At 40.0% G+C, this 27,705-nt stretch overlaps 1 protein-coding gene across 2 annotated transcripts in view; it reads left to right on the top strand.

Annotated features, from left to right (window-relative positions):
• Positions 1–27,705, top strand: part of LOC130161174 (guanine nucleotide exchange factor VAV3) — a 92,688-nt gene that overhangs the window by 15,642 nt on the left and 49,341 nt on the right. For both annotated transcript variants that reach the window (XM_056364229.1, XM_056364230.1), the window contains exons 3-4: positions 24,952–25,010; positions 25,212–25,277. In XM_056364229.1, the coding sequence (XP_056220204.1) occupies positions 24,952–25,010; positions 25,212–25,277 (125 nt within the window). The remainder of the gene's footprint in view (positions 1–24,951; positions 25,011–25,211; positions 25,278–27,705) is intronic.

Genomic DNA, 27,705 nt, shown 5'->3' with positions numbered 1-27,705 from the left:
ATTAATTAAATAATTAATTAATGTAAATCGCCAAATGGAGAGATGATGGAAAGTTATGTTTATCCAGTACTGGTTGTTTTTTCTCAGAAATCAATTCTTCTTCGCTGCTTTAAAACAATAGCCTACACAGGAAGTTGCCAACTGGTGTTTTAGAGTGTAACATTAGCCATTAGCAAAATGTCAGCAATTTCCCAGCAATAAAAAGGTAACTTCTACTGTATGCAAGGCTTTAATTTGTAGGGGTGGCAATAGTGTTAGGACAACTAATGTAAGAAGTATTGTTTATTTTGTTTTATATGTTTCACGCTCTATGACAGCCAAGTTAACTAATCAAAGAAAGATGCGATGTTATTCATGTATCTGTTCATATTTTACAAAGGGTTTAACCTGGGTCATGTCATACAGCAATGACTCCGGACTGTTGTTGAAAGACATGTAATGTAAGATGCTGTCTTGGACAATACCAACCATCCTCTCAACAACATTCTGGCAGGACAGAGAAGCAGCTACAGCTGCAGCCAACGTCTCATTTCACTGCGCTGCAGAACAGAGCGGTTCAGGAGGTCCCCCTGCCATCAGGCTGTATAACACCTCAGCCAAAGGAAGTGGCTCATGAACTGGACTAATTTAACCAAAAATTTTTATGATTTATTATTTTCTTTTATTACTATTATTATTATTATTATTTCTAATGAGCTGCTGGACACCTGAATTTCCCCTAGTGGATATATAAAGTATCTATCTATCTATTTATAACAGCAATCATATCACATACAGAGTTAGTAGTATACAGCTGGTTATTAATGCAATGGCATTGGATGGGTACTCAGCCTCAGCTGATACATAAGTTCAGTTATCAGAATCCTTATTAGAAAGGAAAAGATGGTATCGGAACAACTCTAATGGAAAGAAAACCTCTAACTTCCCCTTTCATGGAAAACCTGCAGGTCAGGGAGCAACACTTCTCTACCAGAGAAACGTTATGAAAGATCACTATTTGTGCAATGAAAACCTGTGACACTGAGGTGCAGTTGTACATCATCACTCTGACAGTCTGAACTTCACAATGACAAATGTTTGGAAGTAAAACCATCTCCTTACTTGACTGGACTTTTAATTGATCACAACATCATCAACAAAAACATCTGTATGTCTGCAGTGCAGGTTGACTTCTGATAATGCTGCTGTTTATGTTCTCATTATTGAAAATGTAACTTGACTAATTGGTCAATAGCCTCTGAAAAATATTCACTTAATGAAGGCTTTGACTTACAAAAGATATGTTAATACTGTCTCCCAGATGAACACATTAGTGATGCAATATGCAAGAAAAAAAGCCACTTTCACTGTAGATTATGAAAAAATAAAGAATATATAAGGATCCTAAGAGTAGAGATGGGAAATGAAAAGGGCTTTAGATATGGTCAACAGCTCATTTTTATCCCCACTTCAATGTTCGTTTTCGCTGGCGTGCTGAGCTGAATTAAGACGCAGAGAGAATTAAGTCATCTATTCATTAAGTCATCTATAATTAAAACACACTTGGACCGCTGGCAAGTTTCTTTATTCACCCTCTTAGGGAAATATTTTCACAGAAAATCTACAGAGGAACTAACAGAGGCTTGCTGAATTATGATATGCATGTACAAATCTTTGGCCTTACTGTTTGGAAAACAAAAAATGTTAGTTAGATTTGCTTATCATTAGGATTTTGTGTTCCTGTGCTTCAAATTGTATCCCCTGTATGCATTTTAAAGAACAGGGGGTTCTATAGACTAAAGCTACTACTGTAACAAAAGACCTTGATTGATCTGGCTGATAGATTTCCCAATCACTCGAATCTACAACAGCATCAACAACATTTTGTTAGATATAGACACAGATATACAGTATATAGATATATACTAAGCTAAGCTAACGGCTGCCGGTTGTAGCTTCATGTTTAGCAGACATGTAGCATTGCTCTTCTATCTTCATGTAACACTCGGCTAGAAAGCGAATAATTCAGCAGAATATTTCCCCTTAACCAATCTGTTTTTAGAATGTTACACTTAATAAGGCTTTAAACAGTAAATTATCTCCAATAGCTCAGAGCATGACATGTCACTAAATGGCTTAATGTCAGTCCTTGATAACTGGGTGAGGTTAAATTTATTTGCCCAGTTAGTTCCCCGCATTCCCCTCAACACTTTCAGATGAGATGAGAAAGTTTTATTTCAACCTTTAAGCACAGACTAGTTTTCAGTTTTTCTGATGTCCAATTTCATCCTCATTTTCCCCCTGTGCTTTCAGCTCGCTCGGGCTGAACACTGTGATGACTCTCCTGAGTGAATCCCACATTGCCCAGAGTGAATTTAACATCTCTGAAATTAGACAGCAAGCAGGCCCCGTAATCCTCGCTTGGCTGGCTCTGCAGAGGCTAATGGAGTGAGGAGAGGAGGGAATGGGCGAAGCTGCCACTCACCTGCAGTCCCAATGTTTTGTTTTGTATTTTTTTGGTGTTTTAAAAATAGGCGCTGGACTACTACTGAATAAAACATCAGACAGACATGCCTGTTTGTTTTAGGGTTTGTGTGGTAGTTTTCATAGAGTCTGTGTGAGGAAACAGGCTGGATATCTTGCTCTGGGCTTCAGCAGTTGTGCTGTGTAATCTATAGGTATTTCCCTGCCTGCTGCTGTTTTCAGCTGAACTCACCCCACACAGCCTTTAGCATCCAGCCTGAGAATTCTTGAACCTTATAAGCTGGGGAGATGGAAGAGTCCTTAGAAAACATTATTAAGAGTCAAAAGAAGACTTGAAAGCGTGTGTGTTTGTGTGATAACATTAATACATCTGACAAACAGCTTTTGGCTTGTTGGTGCTCTTGGATTGAAAATGTGGCTGCACAGAGCCGCGATACAGAAATACACTGACAAATACAGCAGGTCTGTGTGTAGCCCTTTCCCCTCAGTGCAGGAACATCTGGTTTGCACATCTGTCTTGTAGACACACAGTGGGTTGTGGGTTCTGTAGGGAGAAGAGAAACTTGGCTTCACAGGCCGTTCGCTCACACTGATACACACCTGACAGAGAGAGGGGAAGGTTGAAAGAGCAGCAGAGTTACTGGTGTCAACATCAGTCGTGTCAAGGAAGATGCTGAGAGCCACAATATCCTCTTGCTGTTTCAAGTGTGTGTGTTTTTTTTTGTTTTTTTTTTACCTGCAAGATTTTTTTCACCATCGGATGCAATGGAGAAATTCTGAGCACTAAAGTCATGGTATTGTGTGTCTGTTGTTATAAACACTGATACACACTGCAGCACTGCGGTGGAAAGCCTGCATGCAAACAAACAACGCTAAGAAAAACGTACCATGACATAACAGAAGTGGCACCATAAAGCTGCATTTTATCATCAGACACAGAGGTATAAATTAGTATTTTTTATTCTGTGAGCAAAATGTTTTAGAACTACAAATATGGCTTCCATATGTAGGCATTTATTCAACTGCATCAACTGAACCAAGGCAGTAGTGTAAATAGGCCTCCAGAAAATTATAGGTAATGTTCCAGAGACATTGATGAATAGCAAATGTGTTTTCTGAGCAGAACACATCAAAGCATCTGTCAGTCTTCAGTCTTTGGATAAAAAGTGTATTCTTTAAAACATTTTAAACATGTATTCTTCTGTTAAAAAATCATGTATCCTTGGTTGTAACGTGATTGAAAATACATCATTCTTGAGAGTGAGTGACTAACTGTCTCACTTCTATTTTATTGCTGATTCCAGTCCTATCAGCTAGTTTCAAAATAGAGACAAAGTGCTGACAGGAGCCTGCTTTACTCAGAGTCACATGAGGGACAGTTGCTTAATTCTTGGGAAAAAAATGATTGTCACAGACTGACGGAGTAAATAATTCAGCCAGAGTAGTGCAGTGTGCTGTTCTTTTCATTCAGTCAGTTGTTTCAACCCTCAGTCATTCTTAACTCATTCAACAGTGTATTAGATGGAAAATACACAATGCAGCTAATATAATGAAGCAAATTCAGATAATTATGCAGAATTTACTTTTATCATTAATATAAAAAAGAAATAGTGACAGCATCATGTTTTTTAGCAGCATAGAAGAGAAGATTGATACTGCTCTTCAAAAATATTCATTTTACAATGGCATGAAACAGAGATGAGGAACAAATGATCACATCAGAGAAGTTAGAATGGGAATTTTTCATTACACTTAGACTTAGAAATTGGCAATTACTTGTCAAACTATTGATTAAAATAAATTTCAGTTATTTTGTGAAATTGCAAAATTGTTATTTTTGCATTTTTCAGCTTTATATGTAATATTATATACTCAATTTAACATGAAAACTATGAGTCAAGACCCAACTTCAAATCTCAGACACAAAACAATGGATGAGTGATGAACACTCTGGGCTTCATGTGGGTTGATTGCTATATGGTTAAATGACCTAAGGTCAGTCGCTCTGTAGACTATGCAAATTTTGCTGCTCTGCAACTTCCTCTTAATGTGCCAGAAGATGCCACACCTGAATGTGTTTAACCGTATAATATGTAAATAACCTGGCAATAAAAGATTGATGGATCATGCTCTTGTTTTTGCTGCTGCATCCTATTCTGTTCATCCATTTGCAATGACATCACCACATGTTTAGTGCAGCTACTATGCTACATTTTCATGGTCTCTAAAGTCCTACCACCACTTGAATCTACACACATTTTGAAATGGTCGACCTCTACACCAGGTCAGACCTCAGCAAACAAAGAAAGCATCAACTCAACCCCAGCGGGATGTACTCTATTACCATCTTCTAACACTGGTTCTCCTGGGTTTTTAGGTGGATGAAGATGCTGATTATGTTTTTTTTATGGTGGGGGGTAGAAAACAACAGACTGGGGGAGGGGAAGTCAAAGGAAGGAGACAGACAGAGAGGGTTTATTGATTGGTGTCTTCCTCCTCAGTTGACTGTGATAAATTTAACTAAAACCCACTAAAGGCTGATACAACCCCCACCCACCCCCCACCCGACCCAAACTCCCTATCATCTCTCCCTCTCTGCCTCTTCCCTTTGTCCTTCAGCCGTGCTCTCTCCAGCAGATCTGTGTGGTCAGATATCAAATGTCTGCTACGTGCTAATGGACACTTGGCGTGTATCTCTGCACTGCATGGCTAAACTGCATTAGCAGTGGTTTTTAAAAGCTGCCATAAGGGCTACTGCAGTGTGTTGGGTCATCAATACATTGGGCTGAATGTGGCCTTTATTAAAAATCACATATTGGCCCATCACTGACCCCCCACCTCTGAATATGATAGAGGTTCTTTCTAGATGATCAAGTGGTTAACCATAGGAACCTGGCAATGGTCTGAATGGTCTCGTTTATGAGGTCTGAACCCATCTAGAATCTATCTATCTATCTATCTATCTATCTATCTATCTATCTATCTATCTATCTATCTATCTATATCTATCTATCTATCTATCTATCTATCTATCTATCTATCTATCTATCTATCTATCTCTCTATCTATCCTGATACAGAACACAAAACAATGCCAAGGAAACAGTGAAATTATGCTTTTGTGGTGGTGTTTTGTGGCTGTCAGAAACCCTTATTGGTCAAAATTGTTTTTTTTGCTACATAGAACTAGTTAGATTTTATTGGCAGGCAGCTGTAGAACAGACCTCTCTCTGGTCTCTGAAATTTTGAACAAAAAATGAAGGTAATCTGGTTCACCTTCTCTGCCTTTAGAAGTCTTTACAGGTCTGTGTAGTTGGCAGTGTAGTTAGCTGAAGTAAATATTTATGGGCATTAATACAGAGGTGTCATCTGCAATCATGTGTAGTTTGACACAGGAAGTCACAATATGACTATGGAGAGCTCAGATATTTCAGGGTCAACACACAGGGTGTTGGAGTGTGCAGTCCACCCTGACGTTCATTAGAAGCAGAAGGCGATGGAAGTAGAATCTACGTCTTTTTCGCTGTAATGCAATAAATTTTTTTTTTTGCAGTTTTGCAAGTTTTTTTACTGCTTTGCTGACTATGCATTAATAATATAATCAAAATAATTATATTGTTTAAAAAAAATTGTGTTTAATCACCTGGACTCCCTACTGATAATATCATTAATATTTGGGCTGGACTGTATTGAGATATTACATTTTGGATATCTGAGAAAGCCTAGTGGAGAACTTTCCTCTGTCTGGTTGTGGTCTTTTTGTGCTGTGTCTGAAAAAAGCTTCCCATGCTTCATTTACTTTCACTTACAATTCATGGAGTTAAAATCATCTCCAGAACAATTTGATGCTACTGAAAGCTCTGTAGATAATTCATGGTCTCCCATTGACTGACTGCATGATAGCTACTTCCACTGGAATCACACTCACCCTCATATCGACAGGATTTCATCAAGCGTGAATGTACACACACACACACACACACACACACACACACACACACACACACACACATGCAAAAACTGGCTTGCAGACGATAGCTCTGCCAGAGCTCTCGCTGCCTCTCTGCTTGCCAGCTGTAGAGATGCATGGTGTCTTTGATTGTTTCATGGTGTTGGAGAGAAACTTCTTTGATGATTGCAGACATCTGTTTGATCCCTGTGTGAGCCTGCTGGATGTCTTAGCTGTGGCAATGTCACCTGATGGCGAGGAGGGGGTTCTTTAGGGGTATTTCATCTCCACCCTTAAGCCTCACTGGTCTGCTTGTTACTGTTTACTGACAGCTAACATTCGCTTCACATACTGGCAGCACAAGCTGAATCCTGGAGGTCTCTTTTCAAAGCTTCAAAGGTCATATTTAAAAGTTTAATATTGAAGTTTTGATAACTCTATTCACCAGCTGTCTGTCATTTACATTTGATGACAAAAGCATATTTGGCAAAGTGTAAATAGTATAGACACAAACATTCAGAGATGCATATCGAACAGGTAACAGCCCTGAGTTTCTTTTTTGTTCCAGCTTGCAGAATTAATATTAATTATAACAGCTGACTACAATTGCAGGCAGTTTAGCTGGTGAAATTAGCATTTACTGCCATAAACATTTACTTCAGCTTATCCAAATTGTGATTTTCAAATAACAATCATTAATCCCCAGAACTTGTTTGAACATATGGGTAAAATTGAGAGCAGTGTAAAGCTGTGTTCACGTCATCAGAGTTACTGCAATTACCAGTTTCACACTTACAAATAGTGTTAACATTAACATCCAAGTTATAATTACCACTGGGACATCTATATATTAATAACATATTTGACGCCTGGAATCTGCAGAAACAAGTGAGAAGCAGTAGCACAAGAGGACTCACAGCTGCCACCCTGAGTTGTCTGATGACTCCTAAGTTGTAAACATCATCACCTTTGCTCCTACATGATGTGAACACAGCAACGTTCAGATATGCTTTCACTTCACTCACCATGTTGCTGGTGAGTGAAGTGAAAGCATATCTGAACGGACCGTCTGTATGGGCCACAAAGCATATGCTCATACATGAGTGAGGCATTCATCTCATCTTTTGTTGGTAACAAGGAGCTGATTTCAGACCATGTGGATGTTTTCTCTGTCATTTCCAGGTCTGAAACATTTAAGTGAACGGCCCACAGATTCAGGCTAAAGCCCCTGTGTCAAAGCACCTGTCGCTGTGAAGGCAGAGAGAGGACTGACAGACTGGGAAAATAAATTAAGATGAGAATTGAAGCATTTGGCAGGAACCTCTATATGACAAGCCCTAAACAGTTTATTGGAAAGAAACTGAAATTAGAGAAACATTGGCACCAGCTTGGCTTGAGGGAGGGAGAGGCTACCAGTCACCTCCACCATGTGTTTCCTATCGTCATACAAAAGGTGGAACAATTCTCCTGACATCGCTTCTCTGACATTTAAAATGCCACATGGACCTTTTAAATGCGAATGAGGGAATAAGATGTTTTCATATGTGTGTGTGTGCTAGCGTGTGGGCGTGCGTGTGTGTGTGTGTATGTGTGTGTGTGTTAGCAGTGACTCCCCTGAGGACTGACTCATCTGAAGTTTCAGTAAGCAGCAGGAAACAGGAAGAGGAAATGGTCACAGCAGAGCCCCTTTGGAGCTTCTGTGTATGAGTGTGTGGATATATTTGAATTTAGTTTCAGGTGTAATGGTGCATTTTCTCCAGTGTGTCTGTAGATGCAACTCAGACAGATGTGCTCCACTCCCACTCATGAAGTTCAAATCAAAACTCCCCTGGTGTGTTGTATTTCTAACCGAGGCCTCATGGGGCCAACAAGTCTGGCAAGAGCTGCATTGTGTGTGTGTATGTGTGTGTGTGCAAGTGTGTGTGTGACCAAGACAATTGGACTTCCCCTAAATTTCCTAAGTTTGCCTCTGTGTCGTCCTGTCAGGGACTCTATCAAATGCCTACTTTTCCTGTGACCGGGCTCCGGCCCCTGGAAGTGGAAGTTTGTTTGTGTATGTGCATTCCAACTGGAAAGCTTGTTGGGGGGGAAATTTATATGCTCGCTGCTTTTTGCTGTGCTGTGGTATGTGTGTGTGTGTGTGTGTGTGTGTGTGTGTGTGTGTGTGTGTGTGTGTGTGTGTAATTGCCCCATACCTGTTCAAAGGGAGCCTCCCATTGAGTGTGTAACACACAACCACAGCAGGTAGCCTCACTGTATATATACAGTGTATGTGTGTAGCCTCACAATATGACTAAATTTAAAGACTTGATGACTTTTGCAAACAGCACAAATATTGGATATATTTTTATGTCTTCCCCTCGCAATTCTTCCTAATGCATTTTTTATTATTGTACATGTATGTAACTCTCATTTGAGTTGCTCTGCAAACACATCACCCTGTTGATTGGCAGTATTCAGTAAACAGTGTGAGGTTGACAGTAATTCCGCTCGCAGGGTCCTCAGTGTGAAGCTTTGAATATCAGGCTGTTGCAGGGTATTGAGGTTACCTGGCCATGAAAACATGCCAGGTATTTATAGGCCACCGCTGAGTCTGGGCCAGCCAGAGAGCATGTGAAGCTAAGCCACTGTGGTCAGGATCAAAGACTACCAAGACAGAAGTGCAGGTCTACAAACCAGCCCTCCTCCCCTCGCTGTCCCACTTTCTGACAGCCTTTTTCTTTAGCTTCACTACTGAACGCTTTGCTACCTGGAACTACAGGGGAAAGACACACATCTTACTGTGACTTAAGGATACAGAACAGGTTTAGACTGATGTAGCATGATACTAGAGTAGAAGTGTGATCAGCTTAGTGAAGAAACTGTTTGATATAAAAGCAAATATATCAGCTTATTGAAGCAGGGGTGGGCAGTAATGAAGTACATTTACTTGAGTAATGTATTTAAGTATATTCTCCAAATATCTGTACTTTACTTGAGTATTATTTCTTGTGGAAACTTCTGACTTTTACTCCACTACACTTAAAAGACAAATATTGTACTTTTGACTCCACTAGATTTAAGTACTCCTTACTTTGAAGCAGCTTTTAGTAAGTGGAATTAATTTTATTTTATTTGTTGTTTGTATGTTTCAGAGTCATTAGGTTTTGTAAATACACCTCGGAACAATACATCAGTGTGTTGGAAAAATTCAAAAATGTACTTTTGAATACTTAAGTATTTTTAAAAGCAAGTACTCTAGTACTTCAACTCCAATAAAAATTTGACTGAACAACTTTTGGTGTAATATTTAACCAGGATTATCTATACTTTGACTCAAGTAATGGAGTTGTGTACTTTGTGCACATCTGACTATAGGTTTGTTGTCAGTGTTTTTGAAATAGCATGGCACTGGGTTGGCACTGGGAGTACAGGATTTGTGTTCATTTATGGTCTGAATGCTTTTTTAGATGCTTTTCCATCCTGACAAGAAGAAAACATTGGGGCTCCAAAAGTTTCTAAGTATAAGGAAACAAGACTAAATGACTACAGCCATGCTGTGAGGCATATGGTTTGAGCTAAATGCTAACATCATCATGCCACAGCGACAGTGCTAACATGCTGATGTTTAGCTAACATGCTGATGTTTAGCTAACATGCTGATGTTTAGCTGTTTTAGGCTGAATCCGAATGCACCCCTCCAGACTTGCAGACTTCTGTTATATGTATAGTGACATGTTCACTGTCATCACGTCACGTCTGTGCGGCTGCTGGATCTTGGGGGATGAACTCGGATGAGTGTGCGCTGTGAGACGGGACTTAAAGACCTCATGTGTTTCCATGGAGATGAACTGAAATCAGTAAATTCAGGTTATTCAACCTGTTCATATTTTACATATTCAATATAAAACCATACTACATTATTTATTTTACATCATTACATTCATATCACTATTGATTGCAACCTCTGCAGTCAATCTGGAGTTCTACAGAAATTCCACTTGAGGTCAAAGCCCAGACATTGGGATTCGACCATAATGTTACTTGCTCACCATTTTGTTTAGCCTGGTGCTAGATGAAAAGTCAGAGGGTAAATTAAAATGTATCCTGCAGGGACCTTGAATATCTTCAGCAAATTTCACAGTAATCCATCAGCTAAATGAAAAGTAAGGTGATCAAAGTCAGTGGGATTTAACCTGGGGAACATGAATGTCTGGACGGAATTTCATGGCAAATTAATCCAATAGATTTTGAGATATTTCAGTTTGGATCAACTGACAGCCGTGATAGAGACATGCTAGCATTGCTACAAATATTCTGTTCCACTAGCTTCAGTTAAAAAATGTTAGCCTCCAACACATCAGAAAAGTCATTCACAAGTATTGGACTGTAGAAACAGACCAGTGAAACGTTGCTCTGCAGCTCAGACATAAAGAGTCAAGCAGTAAAGCTGATCCTTCTTACACACGACTGTAAGAGGTGCATTTAGATTCAGAACATGAATTGCCCACGGTCAGTATTCTCTTCCAGATGGACAGCCATGCAGGGAGATGAAATAATGTTCAGATTCTGCATGTTCATTTCCTTCTTCTCCTTGCCCGAGGACAGTTTCCTTTGGGCACCTGCTGGCTTCATCCAAAAGGAGAAGAGTGAGGGAGATTTTATTTTCAACAAGTACACTCCCTGTCACTGACACATCTTAAAAAACTTTCCTCTAAACCTTTCATGAGCTGCCGGAGGCAGCATCTGTCATCTCACCAACATATATCAGCTAACAGCAACGAATGGGATTTCACAGGGACATTTATGTTCTTCTGATCTCGCTGAGATGTTTTGCTGTAATATAAAGATCCTGCAGAAGCCACGCAGACGACTGTATGTATGTCAACGATGCTTTTTCCAGATGCTCAAGGCTCCAACTATCAGGGGGGTTGGGGTCTTTTCTCTCTATTGCTTCCCAGAGGTGGAGGTGGCGTGGGTGGATGCGCCATCATTCAAAGTGGGGGCGATTCTAAAAGCTAATCTCCATCCTCCACAGTGCGCAGAAAATCTGATCCGAACTCACAATATACCAACTGCTGTGTGTTATATAATATCCAAAAAGAAGCGGTTTTGCTGAAATCACATGGACAGTTGGGGAACAAGTTTGAATTCATGAATTAGATGAAATAATACATGGTGGAGGAAGCTGTGTGATTCATCTTGCTCGGAGAGCTGTGGTTTGGTTTCGAGTTTGAAACTGATGGGGATTACAGCAGTACAATATTTATCACTTTTTGGTTCAGTTAATGAGAAATAATCCACAAATGGTAGCTATACACTGGATTGTTGACATGGAAATAAGGCTGGGTCAGAGATTATAATTTAGTCTTCATTTTATCTTCAAAACAGACAGTGGAGGTGTTCTCCAGTACAGCTACATGTTGTATAACAAATCAAAATCCTACACTTTACCCACTGGATCAGGATTTTTCTGAACAGCTTAGATCAGTAGCATAAATTACATGTGTTGTAACAACAACAGTATACTGTGGTATACAACAAGTACAGTCAAGATCATTCTCTACGCATGCATGTACCGCTATTAACGTACACAAAAACTTCAGTAGTAAAACATTAATAGCAGACAAGAGTGAACAGTGTGTAAATAGTTTCATGGACACACTCATGATGGAACATTGTGAAACGACTTCGAATGTCTCTCTTCAGACACAATCTTTAATGGCAGATAATGTGTGTTATTCATTTCAGCTTGTCTCCTCAGAGAAGTGTCGATCAATACTAATCTCTTCATCTACTCTGATGTGTGATATTGAACCTTATGATGCAGTATTGTTGTCTGGTATGATCCTCTGAACTTAATATGAGTGTTAATTAGGGCTGGGACGATTATCCGACATAATCGACGTTGTCAATTATAAAAATGATTCACCGTGGAATTTTAGTTTCGACGCGTCGTGTAAAACCACACAGGGTAAATGTTCATAGAACAAAACCAGAACTTTCTAATGGGACCGTTTATATCCATCGTCTTTGGTTTACCCGGATACAAGCGCAGCGCACGGACTGGGACAACGCGGTGACGTAATTGAAGTCATTGACTACGTGAATGATTTGCGTCTGTGTAATCTATTTGAACAACATGGCGGCGTCTACCAGCAGTACGACAGAGCGTGTGGAGCAAAAAAAAAGGCTCGCACATGGTCCTCCAAAGTTTGGGAATACTTTAATCTTGACACCTAATAGTCTGCAGACTCTGTGTGTGTTGGATGGGGCAAATTGTTATATTAAATGACTAACTGGAAAATAATTGCAATAAAATTACTGTTAGGTTAATAAAAAAAATAATCGTTAGATTACTCGAATAATCGAAAAAATAATCGCTAGATTAATCGTTTAAAGAATAATCGTTTGGGACAGCCCTAGTGTTAATTAGAGGGTAGAGTTAGAATCTGCCCATGGCGACTAAACTATGGTTAAGGTATGATAACTAGAAAACACTTGGTGAGGATTAGTGTAGTGAAGGTTAGGCAACTAAAGACTCAATGGCTTAACCAAAATGAATGGAAATTGTTGCTATTGTGGCAAATGTGAACGTTGATTGTGAGTCTGACAGAAAAGCAAACTCTGCATGAAAATCAGCGCACACCCTGCCGGTACAGTCATCTTACACTTCCATCTACCATTCACTCCTACTGAAGTGCGAACAACGGACAAATTCAGACACATTTCCTCTTTCAGTGTGATCTCCAGCAGCTCCAGTCTTGAATCCCACAGGTCAGCGTTTAGCCTAGTTCTCTGTCGGCCATTAGAAACACTTTGAAAATGGAGAAGTTAACATTCCAGCTTTTTAGGACATTATCACATTACCAGCCTGTAACATCTGTAACATCATTTTCATCCACTGCAGTTACATTTTGTTGAACAGAAACATAATGTGACAGCACCTTCACCTGATGCCTCACTTCACATACAGGGCACTGTATGACAGCGCAGGGACCTAAATTGTCAAGTGTGGACTGGCCCAATATCGATGTAAATCCTAGACTGGGCTGCAGGATTAGTTGGGACAAATTGTGCATGAACATCTGGTCGAAGAAGTCATATAGAGATAAGGTTTTCACTGCTGTTCCGACAGTCAGTTTCCATGTCCATGCAGCCAAACAGTCACCTTAAAGGTTTTTTTTAATATAAAGCAGATCAGGACTTCTTTACGTTTGTGATGTCACAACAAAAGTGCTTGCCAGCCATGCCCCAAGCCCAGCCCACGCGGACCCACTATGCAGAGAAATTACTTATTATTACTAGAGCTCCAGAGAGAAGCTTGAGATAAGAGATGTAAGACTACATTGAGATGGGTTCTGGTACTTAAAACCACAAATATATCTTCCTATGGATCACCACTTCAAATAAAACACTGGAATAGTGTTAAATATGGAACCAAAGTCTCAGGATATTTGTGTTGCCCTTTACTGCAATACAAACAGCAGCTATAAAAACATGTTTTTGTTTGTGGTTACTCTAAGCTGTTGTAATGGAACATAATGCTTCTAAAGTGCCATGTTTTACTCTTGAGAACTACGATAACAAGATTACACACAGCCACATGATTAATGTGCAGGATCTGCACAGTGAGACTGAAACAGTGTGTATTTAATTCTTCATGATTATAATGGCAACTCCTAAGGGTAATCTAGATGAAGCTAACCCACTTACGCCACATATATATATGACAAGCTGGCTATTTGTGGCTAGAGCTACGGATCCAGAAGCGGGAAATACATTTGTTGCATTATAGCGGGACAGTGGTTGGATTGGCCATGTCTGAGTAGAATGCTTGCTTGCTGCTGTTTCAGAGTTTTGGATTTCGTCACTTGGTTTTGATGTGCCATGTCCTGTATATCAACAGCATTTCCCACACTTACCATTACTTACATCAGAATTTTAGCGCAGCGAAAGATGATCAACATCAATGAGTGGACCCTCTTTTTTGCTGCAGCTCTTATTCATCTACTGATGAGTAGCTTTTGACATATGAATCCTGCATAGAGCATCTGTAATACACTAAACCAGATAATAAAAATAGACCAATAAAAGCTAATCAAGATGACTTCAAATTTAAAACCACATACTAGACTGACAGCCAGGACTTAATTTATTTTCCAGACTTTTAATATCTGGAGCCAGTGATACAGATGTCATTCTGTTTACCTTTTTTCTATGGAGATCTGGATTTATGGCACCATCTCTGTGAGTGTTTGCCGGTTATGGCGCTGGTCAACGCTATAATCCAGAAGGCGATAAAATGGTTGACATGTAAACTAACGTGATGAATAGTGGTGCGAGGTGCAACAAGATGGATAGCACTGCTTCAGCCTTTGTTTACCTATAGCCGGTGTGGTTGTAAATCAAACACAGCATAACCAAAGATGTTCTCTGTGTCTTATATTGGCCAGAAATCCACTACATTGGGGCTGCGGGATACCATAATTGATGAGGCACTTTGCTACTTGTAAGAGTTTTATCTAAATGTACTAGAGAATATTGTTTCTCACAGAAAGTGATGGAAACTTTTCTGTTTTTCATATATTTTATGTGAAAACCAGTGCAACATTAATTCCCTGAATGAGGTGCAGTCTCCCTCCTGAATGCTTGTCAGGCTTGGCTCTGGAGCACTTTGGACCTGCTGGCTTTTCTATCCTTCCAACCAGTTAATTACATTCACCCGGTGTCCCTGGTGTAAATCAGGTCCTGATTAGATGACTGCAGTAAGAACTAAAGAAGAACTAAATTCAAACTGCTTCACTGTCAGAAAGAAGAAACACAATAATTCATCCTTGACATATTTTACAGAATGTTTTTCCAGTTAGAGATGTCCTTTATTTATATTTTAGAGAATTAATGTTAAGGCTGTGGATATTTTTACCTTTGTTGACAGTAGTAACACCACTTCATAGTTTCAGCACTTGCAGTCAGTCCCCTCCTGTGAATCTTAGGGTCCCACAGGGTGGGACAGGGTTGGCTAAAACTGAAGCGTAGGGGTCCATGACTGACACAGCGGCATCAAAGGCTCTGGAGGAAAAAAAATCCAGAGGAATGTCCATATGGATTTTCACTGACCGCCTCAGGACATCGTTTACAATGCAGACAGCCCACTCAAACTTGCTCTTACACTTGGTTATGGTTTTGGCAAGTCTTTCAAGTCTGGGCTCCCCTCATGAGACCACGAGGAGCTGAAATCTCAATATCCTGGTAACTTCACTTCAGCAGTAGACTCTTAAAAGCAGAGTTTATATTTTGGAGTGAAAGACCCCTTGGGGAGACTAGTTTTCCCCATTTGCTTCATTTCATCCTCAGTTAACTGCAGGATAGTGTTTCGGTGGCGAGGGAATGAGATCGTCATGTCAACATGATGAAACAATGGAGATTGTGTTGTAGATTGGTTCAGGAGTGGGTGGAGAGTGGAGGTTATGTCTTTAGCATAGCTGCTACAATGGATTCAATGATAATAACAGCAGTGAACACAGTAGCTCTGGGATGCTTCATGCTATCTCTGTGTGGAGGATCCTCCTCAGTTATCAGCAGCTGAATTTAAGGAAGGTCCACCATTAAAAACAAATCAGTCTGTGACTGTTGTAAAACGCTGAGGTTCTTACAAGCCACATGCACAGATGTGTTCCGTTTAAAGTTGCAAACAGCTGCTTTTCTGTATGTGAACAACATGGTTCACTACAATGTGAATACAAATTTAATGAAAACAGTCAGTAATGCAAAGATTTGGATGAAAATTGGATTATACAAATGCGGAACAATCACCATTTTACCATCCATACTGCAGTTTGGTATAATTACTTGGAGAGACTGATCTGCAACATAATCAGCAGCTAATTTTCTTCCAGTGTTTCTCCCCAGTTTCTTTTGTACTCTCCTGAAAAAATATTGGAAACTGTCCCTGCAGTATGAGAACTCTGTCCACTGTAAACTACTGGGTGACGTTTTTGAAGAAAAAAAGTCAGGTTGAAAGTCATTTTAAACTGGTCTATTAAAGGTTCACTTCTCCAATTTTATCAGGATCAAATTAGGGCTGTCCCAAACGATTATTCTTTAAACGATTAATATAGCGATTATTTTTTCGATTATTCGATTAATCTAACGATTATTTTTTTTATTAACCTAACAGTAATTTTATTGCAATTATTTTCCGGTTAGTCATTTAATATAACAATTTGCCCCGTCCAACACACACACACTGCACCAGGGTGCTTCCTCTTTATGTGTTCGTGCATGACTGTCGTGCTACAGTAATATGCCAGATGCACTTTGCAGAGTCTGCAGACTACCACACTGTTGGTGTCAAGATTAAAGTATTCCCAAACTTTGGAGGACCGTGTGCGAGCCTTTTTTGCCGCGTGTTGCTCCACATGCTCCGTCGTACCGCTGGTAGACGCCGCCATGTTGTTCAAATAGATTACACAGATGCAAATCATTCACGAAGTCAATGACTTACATCACTGCGTTGTCCCAGCCCTTGCGCTGCGCTTGTATCCGGGTAAACCAAAGACGATGGATATAAACGGTCCCATTAGAAAGTTCCGGTTTTGTTCTATGAACATTTACCCTGTGTGGTTTTACACGACGCGTCGACACTAAAATTCCATGTCGAATAATTTTTACAATCGACAGCCATGATTACGTCGGATAATCGTCCCAGCCCTAGATCAAATTACTTGTCAGAAAGAGTACTCTTCAGAACTGTATGATGTCTTCTTTGGCTTCTCTGACTTCTAGATTTCTCTAACATATGTTTTCATGATTATTTCATCTACTGATCATTTTCTAGAACAACTGATTCACTGTTTGGTCTATAAAATGTCAGTTACAATTCCCTAAAACCCAAGTGATCATTAAATCAACACTCCCAAACCCAAATATATTCAGTTCATTCTCACAAAAGACAAAAAAGACACAAATCTTCATAGTTAAGAAACTTGAATGAGACTACTATCAACTAACAAATTAATCGACTTATTATTTTAGCTCTACTTCTTAAAAATGTGTTATTTAATTACACCAATAAATACCCTTTATGATATACCCATTGTGTGATAATGGGTAAAAGTGAAGAAGAAATTTGTTTTTGTTACTTTTATTCATGCACAAATCCATGTGAAAGCCACAGTGGTAAACTCTTACTTTACTGTGTGTATGTCACTTACTGTACATTTATGAGGCTTCTCGTGTGTGTACAGCAGAGACATGTGAATGTGTGTGTTGGTATGACTGACAGTGTACTGCTGGTCAGTTGTGAGCAGCCTGCTGATTCAGACAGTGTGAAATTCAGCTGGAGTTACCTCACCTGTCAGCAAAGTGAGGATCTGGCAGATCAGATGCGTTTGTGCATCAAGGCCCTGAGCTGCGTGGGAGCATCAGTATGCTTGTTGAGTGTTTGTGTGTGTGTGTGTGTATTTCTGTCAGCGTGTTAAAACCGTGCAAATGTGTGATCACTGGGATGATCTGCTCGCCTATTAATGTGAACATGAAACAGGATTTCGAGGATCTGCTTTGATTACTGGGGAGGGTGGTAATGCATGTGTGGGTGTGTGTGTGTGTGTGTGAGTATGTGTGTCCTGAGGGGCTGTAGTCTGTGCAGGTTGATGTGATTCACAAGGACAGCCAGGATGACCTTGCTTTTGACCTTACACTGTTGAGATGGAGCTATTTGAAGGGAGAAAGGATTTTGCACAGACTCACAGCTCATTCTGTGGTTAACTTTCCCTCTGGAGCATGTGAACTGAACTGAGATGAACTTCAGTCCAAGAGATGGAGTAAGAGTGTGACATGGTTAGAGGAGGACTAGGAGTATCCTCAGTTTCTAGAGGGTTTTGTTCCAGCATTTGTGCATGAACATGATTTTTAAAACACCAGGAATCTCAGCAGCTGTTGAGTCATTTCTGTTGACTGCCAAAGCTTTTAAACCTTACAAAATGTAATTTGTTCATTTTGTCCAGAAAAAGTCTGTCTTATCACTCAGTTATCAGCAGGTAGTTTGGGATATATTTCAGTCTTATTACTGTAATAGGCAGTTTCATCCATGAGCAAAAAAACCCAGAAGAACCCAAAGCTGCCTCTTCAAATGAAAATGTTTCTGGTTTTACTAATAGAGGTCGACAAGCGGTCAAACAGATGCCACATTAATAGCAGAATTAATCAGTCATTGTTGCTTGTGGAGCAAAGTTTCAGATCAATATCAGTATATTCAAATTGATATCTCCAGGTATAGGCAAAGAGGGGTAGGACTTTCTCTTTACTATGCATTTTATTTATTTTTTAAGAGTTAATAACATTCCTGAAGTTGTACGATTTCAGACTGTTTTGTCTTCTCTCCATAATCATCTATTATATATTTCAGCCACTCATAATACGGCTCCATTTACATTTGGTGTTACCATGTGATCTGTACCAGGGCTTTAACCTGGTGGGACAGACCACCTTCAGATGTAGTCTGGATTATCAGATTGCTTTCTGTTGATAGTGCTCTGCATTTACATTACTAGACTCCCTGTATGGATTATTTTTTGTTGTGTTCTGTTGTGTTTTTGTTGTCTGACAACTGAACAAGCCTAAAATAATAATTTGACTGCACCACATAAATACTCCCCGTTAAGCTGCTGCACTGAAATGTCACTCAAATCACTATTTTATGACCATGAAGTTGTCTGTCAAAAGAAACATAAACACATAGGCGACAGAGTTCAATTTTTTCCGTCCACACTAAGACACTTTGCCTGGATGAGTGTTTTCAGATTTAGCTATGGTAGGGTGGACGTGTTCTCAGTTAAACAGTGTCTTGTAGGAAGTTGTCTCTGCTGTCTTCACCATATGCATGAGTGTAGAAATAATGCATGTAAAGCAGTGTTTGATGAGGAGAGTGCTGGACTAAATGATGCAGGCAATGAAGACTGAGGAGAAATGGCAAACGTGTGCTGCATTCCAATCAGCTGTACGTCTCTATATCCAAACACACTAATTATGTATTATGGGCGTTAATGAGCCATGGCACTGATTGCCAAACATTAGCTAGTCACTCTCTCAGAGCCAATCAGGCTTTTACTGGCTCCTCTCGATGTGGACTGAATTTAACACTCCGGCTTCATCTGTCAAATAAACACACACAAGCGTGCTCACATTCATGTGTGTATGCATATATGCAGAAGGAACAATAATCAATCTCATGTGCAGCAACAGACGCACAGGAAACACAGGAAACAAGCTAATATCAATTAGCACACACTCTCTGTCACACACAGACACACACACACACACACACACTCTATTGTGTATTTTTACGTAAATGTGTGTTTTGGGGAGGTGGCTGTTCGATATTCACGTCCTTTTTTTCCAAACTGTTTCAACAGCAGAGTGTTTGATGGGAAAAGTGTTTGAGAGAAGAGCCTTTTGCTTTTCTGCCTGAAATACAAACATGATTCCAGTGACTCGCGTTTCTGCTTTCATAAATGTTTTATTAACTGTTGCCTGTAAAAATGAGCAGCAGAAGCGTTAAAAGGTTTGTGGAAAAACAACTTGTGGATTGATATATATTTGAAATAAAAAAAACACATTTGCTGGCAAAAACAAGTAGGACTGAACTGAATTAATCGAAATATTATCAAAATCGCAATATGGCCAAGTGCAATGTCCAATTTGCAGGAGCCTTTTTTTGGTAACGGTAATACTTGTCACAACATACCATAAATGAAGCATTATGGTGCTACAGAGATTCCTCCATCATACAAATCATATTGTCCAGACATAAAGGAACATGCTTGTTTGGTACAAGCCCCAACAAAAATCACCATCACCAAGATCATCATCATTTTAAGATTTTTTTCAGTGAAAATAAAATGCGAAAATAACCAATACAGCTGAAATCATGACTAATATTGTAATATCTGGCAAAATAATTTCAAAATGATTTGTTTTGCACAAGCCTTACAACAAGGCTTTATAATTTTCTGTAGGTGTTTTCAGGCTCCCATCAAACCACAGCAAAAACCAAATTACAACTTTTAGTTTCTTGGAACAAAGTTAAACAGAATGGAACGTTTTGAATTTTACACCCTCAAACTCATCCTCTTAGAGACAGTCTCTGGTCTATGTGCAGAAAACAAACTAAAGCAGTAAACATAAATTGTTCCAAGTACAACATGCAAGGTGTAAAGACTCTCCAACACTGTAAGTACTGCAATTTTTGAAATAACGGTTCTAAAGCAGTCGAGCAGGAGAATCCTCTGAAGTAACAGTGAAGGCTGCAGATGATGGTAGCACTGTCTGAAGGTCCTTTCACAGCTGCGTGTTTGGTGTGGTCGGATCAACCCCTCGAGGGTTTTCCTCCTGGTTTATCTCACATGTGGTGGTGAGAAAACCTCGAAGGCAGTGTTCGCCAAACAGCTGATCCCTGGTCCGTCTCATGTCATCTCTTCAAATGAAATCTGGAGTAGTGTGTTTTCAAAGTGTCTGGGGAGTGATGTAATGATCAGATATGTGACCTGCCCGATTTTTTTTATTTTTCCATAAACCTACATCTCTATAGAAGACCATTATTTTATTTTTTGTTGAGAAAAGCAGCAATTAGCAGCGTTGTAGCTATAAATGACAGCATTTAATGCATTTCATTTCAGATTCACAACCCCCCCTCTAACAAGATTATAGTCATTTTTAGGCTGCAGTTAAGTTTGTTTTCCAGTGAGCAGCAGCAGTTATGCACCAATGTCAGCACTGATTTCGGAATCAGTCAGTGGGTAGATGACCTCAATTACAATTTTGTAAACGGGAATGAAGTGCTCCTTCTCTTGGCTTGAAAGGCAGAGTCTTTAAACACAAAAAATGTATGTGTTCCGCTGGATTACCTAACTGATCTCTATTTTTAGCTGATAATCAGTGATCAGTGATTTGGAGAAAAAAGAGAGAAAAGAAAATGAGCCAGAGAAAGGAGGAGTAAAAGCAGAGTGCAGAAAACTGGGACAGCACGCTGGGTTGTGTGTGAAACCAGTGAGACCGTTGCCACGTTACAAATCTAAAATGCACCAGCCATTTTCCGGCCTCTGCCATAAGAAATGGTGAAGGATAAATACAGAGGAGGTAATCAGTGGGTTTGCATGTTGATAGCAGAACCATTCTCTTCTTGAAGCTCAAATTGTGTCATCTCTACATCTTTACCTGTTGTTCACGGTCCAATAATGGTGAGCACCTGATTTTATGTCTGTTATCTGTGAGAGAGTTTCAGCATCCTGCAATATAATTACTACATCAAAGGTGTTTCCAAGTATGAAATTATGATGATGAAAATCTAAATAGCTGATTTTTTTTCCCTTGACCTTCTGTCAGTATACAAATAGGTACCTGAAAGCAGACACATTGCTCCTGACATTAACCAGAACACACACAATCACAGCACACACACACACTGTGTACTTGTCTCCCTTTCATCTGGGCAGACACATCCCTCATCCTGCTTTAATTGCTCTGGTGTGAATCATTAGATCCAGCGCTGCAGCCGTGGTCAGACAGGTTTATTAGCCTCCATCACAGACCAGGTTCAGTCCCCCAGCACCACCACTTATCTTCGACACGGCTGCTGAGCCTTTGACCTCAGCTTTCTGTCACTGGACACCACTGGACACCAGATCTGTGGATTCTTAGATGTTGCGACTGGGCTCTTTTTGCTATTTCAGCCTCAGTCTGTGATTTTGGCTGATGACACAGTTGCTCACTGCAGCTTTGAAGAACAGATACTGTACCAGTCTTGCTCTGGAGTCCTTGTGACAGCTGAATCATGATGTATTTTTAAAGCCTTGCATAACACAGCTCTAAGAACAGTAGTAATCATCGATATTTTTGTTTTGCTGAAGTTTTCCAGCTAAAATTAAGTGTACTGCCTCTTGGAATTTCAACCTCTCATTTTCTTTGTGCACATTTTCTTGACATTTCTATTATTAGGGGTGCGGCCGGTGAGGGATGTAATACATGTGAGTCTTCTTGGCTGTGTGCAGATGGTCAGTTTTGTTGCGGATGTGTGTGACTAATGTATTCACTGAAGCCAAAAAGCGCAACACAACACGACTCGTCCCCAAAAACGCCTGCCAGCTACGACTGGAAAACCTCCAAATCTCTGTTCAGCACGCAGCGAATCCTCAGCTTTTGGACATGTTGTACCTGCCAACTGGCCTCCGGATGTCATGCCCTTCATTCATTAGTGGAGAGAGTGCACCATCAACTCTGTCTAACAACTGTGTCAGGATTAATAATTGGAGGGAGGATGGTTCTGTGTGAAATATCTGAGAATACACCCAGTAAAAAGATGAGTCACTTTCAGTGCATCCATCTGTGTCTGTGTTTGGACTGCAGCACTGACAACGACAACATATACAGCACACACTGTATATGTTGAGGTAACAGTTAATGTAAGGTTGACATGTTGTAAAAGCATTTTTTAGTTGTCTAATCACTGAATGAATGTGGTGCAAAAAGATCACAAATAGTCCCCACAGTTATGCTAAAAAAACTGCCAGAAGTCTGAATCTGTGTTTCCCTCTTCCTCGCTGCTTGCTGAAGGGCACACTGACAGCACAGGTGGCTGAACCTCCAGGCGCCTGCTTCAGGACCTGAACTTGTGCTCGGCTAAGTGTTTGACAGCTCTGAATAAACTCTATAGGTGTTAGTTTTACTTCTTGTTTCTAATGTATCATGGAAAAAAAAAAGTTTCCATTATGTGCAGCAACTCGTGCAACTCCTTTAAGGGACACTCCTTCTGAAGAAACTAAAGGTTTTGTTTGAGAATTGAAAGATGAGTGTAGAATTCAGCCTCTCAGTGTCCAGCCACAATAATCCAGATAAGAGAAGATCCCAGTGAATCAAAATGTTGCTCATATAAGTCGCCTCCAAAACTCAAAGCAATAAGCTTAAGAAGCAACAGAGAGCTTGACATATATTTTTCTTCAAAAATGAAACAAAAAACAAACAAACTTTCAATTTGTGTTTTATTCACAGTTGATAATTAAGCTAAATGGAATTATTTATTAGCTCTCATTAAGTATTTGATATCTGGGCACTTGAGGAAATAGGGTAGAGTTGTCGAAGCACGATAACAAATTTTATCATTATTTTTTATTTCCTATACTGATTGAAATGTGTAGGTCTGAAACTCCAGCACTGTTGAGCTGCTCACCACTAATATTTCCCTGTGACGATTTAGTTTGATGCTTTGATTTGTGTTTCCTGGCGTCAGTAATGCGACGCCGCCTCTGATGTGTCTGATCTCTGCCATTTAAAAAAGCCTTGCCAAAGTCAGACTTTGACATACGTGAAAATTCATTGTCCTTCTTTTTTTTTGTTGATGGATGATATGTGGGTTGATTGATTACACATCGTGCCATTGATCAATACTTGTCTGCTTATCAGTAGAGACCCCTTTAATACTGATGCTAAAAACAGTTTAAGTCCATCAGTCTTCAGCATTGTGCACTGGGCAAACATGAATTTTACATCAGTGACACTGTGCATCACGTTATTAGTCCCAGAGGTGTACTGTAGAGTTTAGAGTTGAAAGGATGTCAGCAGAAACAACCATGTCTCTGCTTTGCATGTCCTTTGTTGTCTACTGTTTATTCTATTTACTGGTGGGGGAAGGTAAATGCCAGTTGTGTGACCAGTATTGATCTGTGAGAGCTCACACTCCGGGGCAGACGTTATCTATGTTAAATCAGTGTTTGTGTGAATGTGAGAGTGCAGGCATGTTGTCCCCCGCATGTCCGTGTGTGATGTCAGTGATTACAGTACATGACCCACAAAAAGAGGTTCATGTGCTGTTTGCCAGGTTTCAAAACGTGAATGATCAGAGCTGCCTGCTGAGCTTTGACTCAGGTGATAAAGCCGTCTTGAGCAGGTGAGTTCAGCTGTGATTAGTCAAGCAGGTCACACGCACTCTTGCAGAGTCAAGGGCACTGGCAGGACTGAGCACAGCAGCGTGAAATTACTTGTCATACTAATAGCAATCATGTCACCCCACGAGGGCACGCGGTTTACTCCACAGCACGATTGATGACGGATCAGGTCATGTGTCTCTGGCCTGCTGTTACCGTACTGCTAACTGTTGACTGTGTCAGATGAGGGAGTTCTTATACAGCAACAACACAGTTCCCCTCTCATTCAACACCCCGCTCATTGTTTCCTTTTACTTGTTTATGGATGTTAAATCATAGCAAATGGATACTGATATTATTATATATTATTTCTTATATTTTATGACATATTTTGGCTTTTGCATCTTGGTTATCTCTGGAATGTAACATTGTGTGACTGTTATTACACACATACAGTTACAGTGTGTGTCAATAAGTGTTGGAGTGTTTGAGAATGCTGCCCTCATGTGATTCCACTTGGAAATGCAGCATACTCTACCGACAAACTGATATCAGTCACAAGTCTCCTCAGCTTTTCAGGCTGTGTATGTTGTGATACTGTCAAATATATTGATAAATAATAATATCCTTCTTTCCATTGCAGGTTATGGACACACTCTCTAAACTTTCCCACACAGTGATTGCACAACAGACTGGAATCAGGTGTGTTTCATGAAGTAACACAATACAATGTAATCTTTTAAGAGAGATGAAAAAATGTTGTATTATTATCTTTGAATAAACAATAAAATGCGACACATTATGTTGCAGTATTATATAACACAATACAACATGTATCTTATGGCAGGTTATAGGTTATAAAACAAGGTCTAACACAAAATGCTTTTTGTTTTCCCTTTAAAGGCCTTTTCCAACAGAGGAAAGTGTTGAAGATGATGATATCTACAACCACCTGGAGGATCTCATAGAGTATGTCTCCTGTCCTCTCCTCTCCTCTCCTCTCCTCTCCTCTCCTCTCCTCTCCTCTAGTCTACTCTACTCCCCTCTTACAGGGTTTTCATAAAGAACTTAATTTTTAAAAAGTTATTTGTTAATTTCGTTACCCTGCCACTTAAAAATCTACAGGCTGTTGTGGGCACAGGCAACATTTGTTCCTTGGATCTTGACTGAAAGACAGCCACCCCCTCCAAGGCTCCCAGCATGCACTCGTCCCCCTCTTTTCTTAGTCACCTACAAGTTGTGTGGGCTTGTGGCTTGATCATGTTTTCACACCCTATTCCCTGTACACTGATGAAAGTGTGGCTGATTTAAACCCTGTTTGAACTTGAGTAACCTGTTTTAGGGCATCAGATTAACCTGATTTAACCTTTGTCGGATGCTTAACCTTATTGCCTTTACCTTAACATATAATGACAACCAACCAGTTTATGAGTGATATTTTTATTTTATCAAAACGACAAATAATCCATTTAATTTAAAAGTGACGAGGAGCTAAATCATAACATTACATAATCCTCCCACACTGCAAAAAGGACTCTTGACACACGATGCCATGCTTTTCATCTATGAAAAACTGAATCTGAATCTGCCAATAATCTAATATCTATTCATAGCATTTGCTCACCAAAACATGACAGACATTCAGGTTAACTTCTTCCTCCTGTCAGCCAGCATTGCTGCCTTGTGATTAATAAGGCTTATATTTGTATATTGCAGCCTACACTGAGTCAAAAGTCACTTCTTGGATTTAAGAACAGTGTTACTGTAGGGTGTGTTGTGATGTAAGTCAGCAGAGAGAGATAATCTTCCAGTTCAAATAGGTTTTGGAGGCCTTGCTTTGACATGGTGCTCTGGTCTATGTTTAGTGCTGCCAGCTCCTAGAGTGGGAAGCGGCTCAGGAGTCAGCAGTGACAGTGGAAACCAGCAGCCTGACAGCAGCCAGCTGCCGATGGAAGTGGCAGCTTGGATCACACTGAACAGAGCTGTCTTCAGCTCTCAGCTCCCATCTGCTCAGTGATGGCTAAATGGACAGAACATGTACAGAAACACACCTATCCACCCAGGAGAAGAGCTTCCCTCCCATTTATCAGTGTAATTTATCCATGTCCATTCTGAGCCGACTGTCTCAACTCTATCTAACACTAAAAATCATGACATGAAATTAACGTTTTCAGGCTCATTATGTGTTTAACAGAGCAAATGTGATGAGTCAGATGAAGAGTAAATTCTTTAGATGACCTGACATGCCTCTCTTCAGTCTGTCATGAGCTTAAAACTGCTTCTTGATGTCCTGAGAAAATCAAATCAGTGGGTACATGCATTGTGGCAGCTTGATGCTCCATAGAAGCCTGTGAAATTTTGTTAAATGTGGAAATTTTTATTTAATGTCATTTCCTACTGCATATTAACAGACCAATGAGCATAAGAGAAAGTTGGAAAACCATGTAACCATGTAAAATTTGTCTCTGTTATTCACTATAAACAAACAATCAAATCAAACGATCTATCAGTCAAATGAGACCTCACAGGACTCATGTTTTATTCACAGAACTAAAGTGAATCAGTGAATCTGTTGCAACAGAGGAGCAGCAGAATGAAGCTTAAAGGCACATAAATACATATATAATGATAACCCCAGTGTTAAAACAGAAAACAGGCTTAGGATCTGCTTTCACTCTCAAAATGACTCACCTCTGACACCGTTTATGTGCATCTGTGATGTTTCATATGCTGGCCTCAGGTCACACCTCCTTCCTGTCCCGCGTTGTGAGATCATGAGGTGGGAAACGAAGGAAAAAAGAATAATATAGATAAAAACCACACTCTTTTGGAAATGTAAACAAACAAAACCGGCTGCTAGGCTGTAACTACTCCAACCCACACAATAACAGCTGTGTGGTTTCATATTTGATGGCTGGGGTTGGTAAGTCGCCGCAAATCGTACATCTCTCATTCTCCATATGTAAAAAGTGCAGTTTCCTGTACTGCATGAATATATCATTTAAAGATACTAAACAATGAGTTGAAGTTTTCTTCTGATTGTCTCTCAGTGGAGCAAATATTTTACCAGGAACATTTGGATCCTTTTACAGTCAACAGTATTTTTCTTACCAACCTCATATCGTCAGCCTTTTGTTATTTATACTGGACATGGTTCAGAGGCATCCTTTCAGACTTGTGTGTGTCGGGGTCCGTATGCAGGAGTTTTGTCCTGCCTGCACAGTCAGTGGTCAACCCCCACCCTCACCTCACCCTCTATTCCTCACCCTAATAAACCCAAACACCGCACAAAACTTGGTCCTTCAGATATTCTGTGTTCCTTTGGGGTAGAGTTGGTTCTATGGTACGCACACACACACACACACACACACACACACACTGACATGTCATGTTAGCA

Source organism: Seriola aureovittata, chromosome 20, assembly GCF_021018895.1.
Source record: "Seriola aureovittata isolate HTS-2021-v1 ecotype China chromosome 20, ASM2101889v1, whole genome shotgun sequence".
NCBI classification, from domain to species: Eukaryota; Metazoa; Chordata; class Actinopteri; order Carangiformes; family Carangidae; genus Seriola; species Seriola aureovittata.
This window is presented reverse-complemented; position numbering and strand designations above follow the sequence as displayed.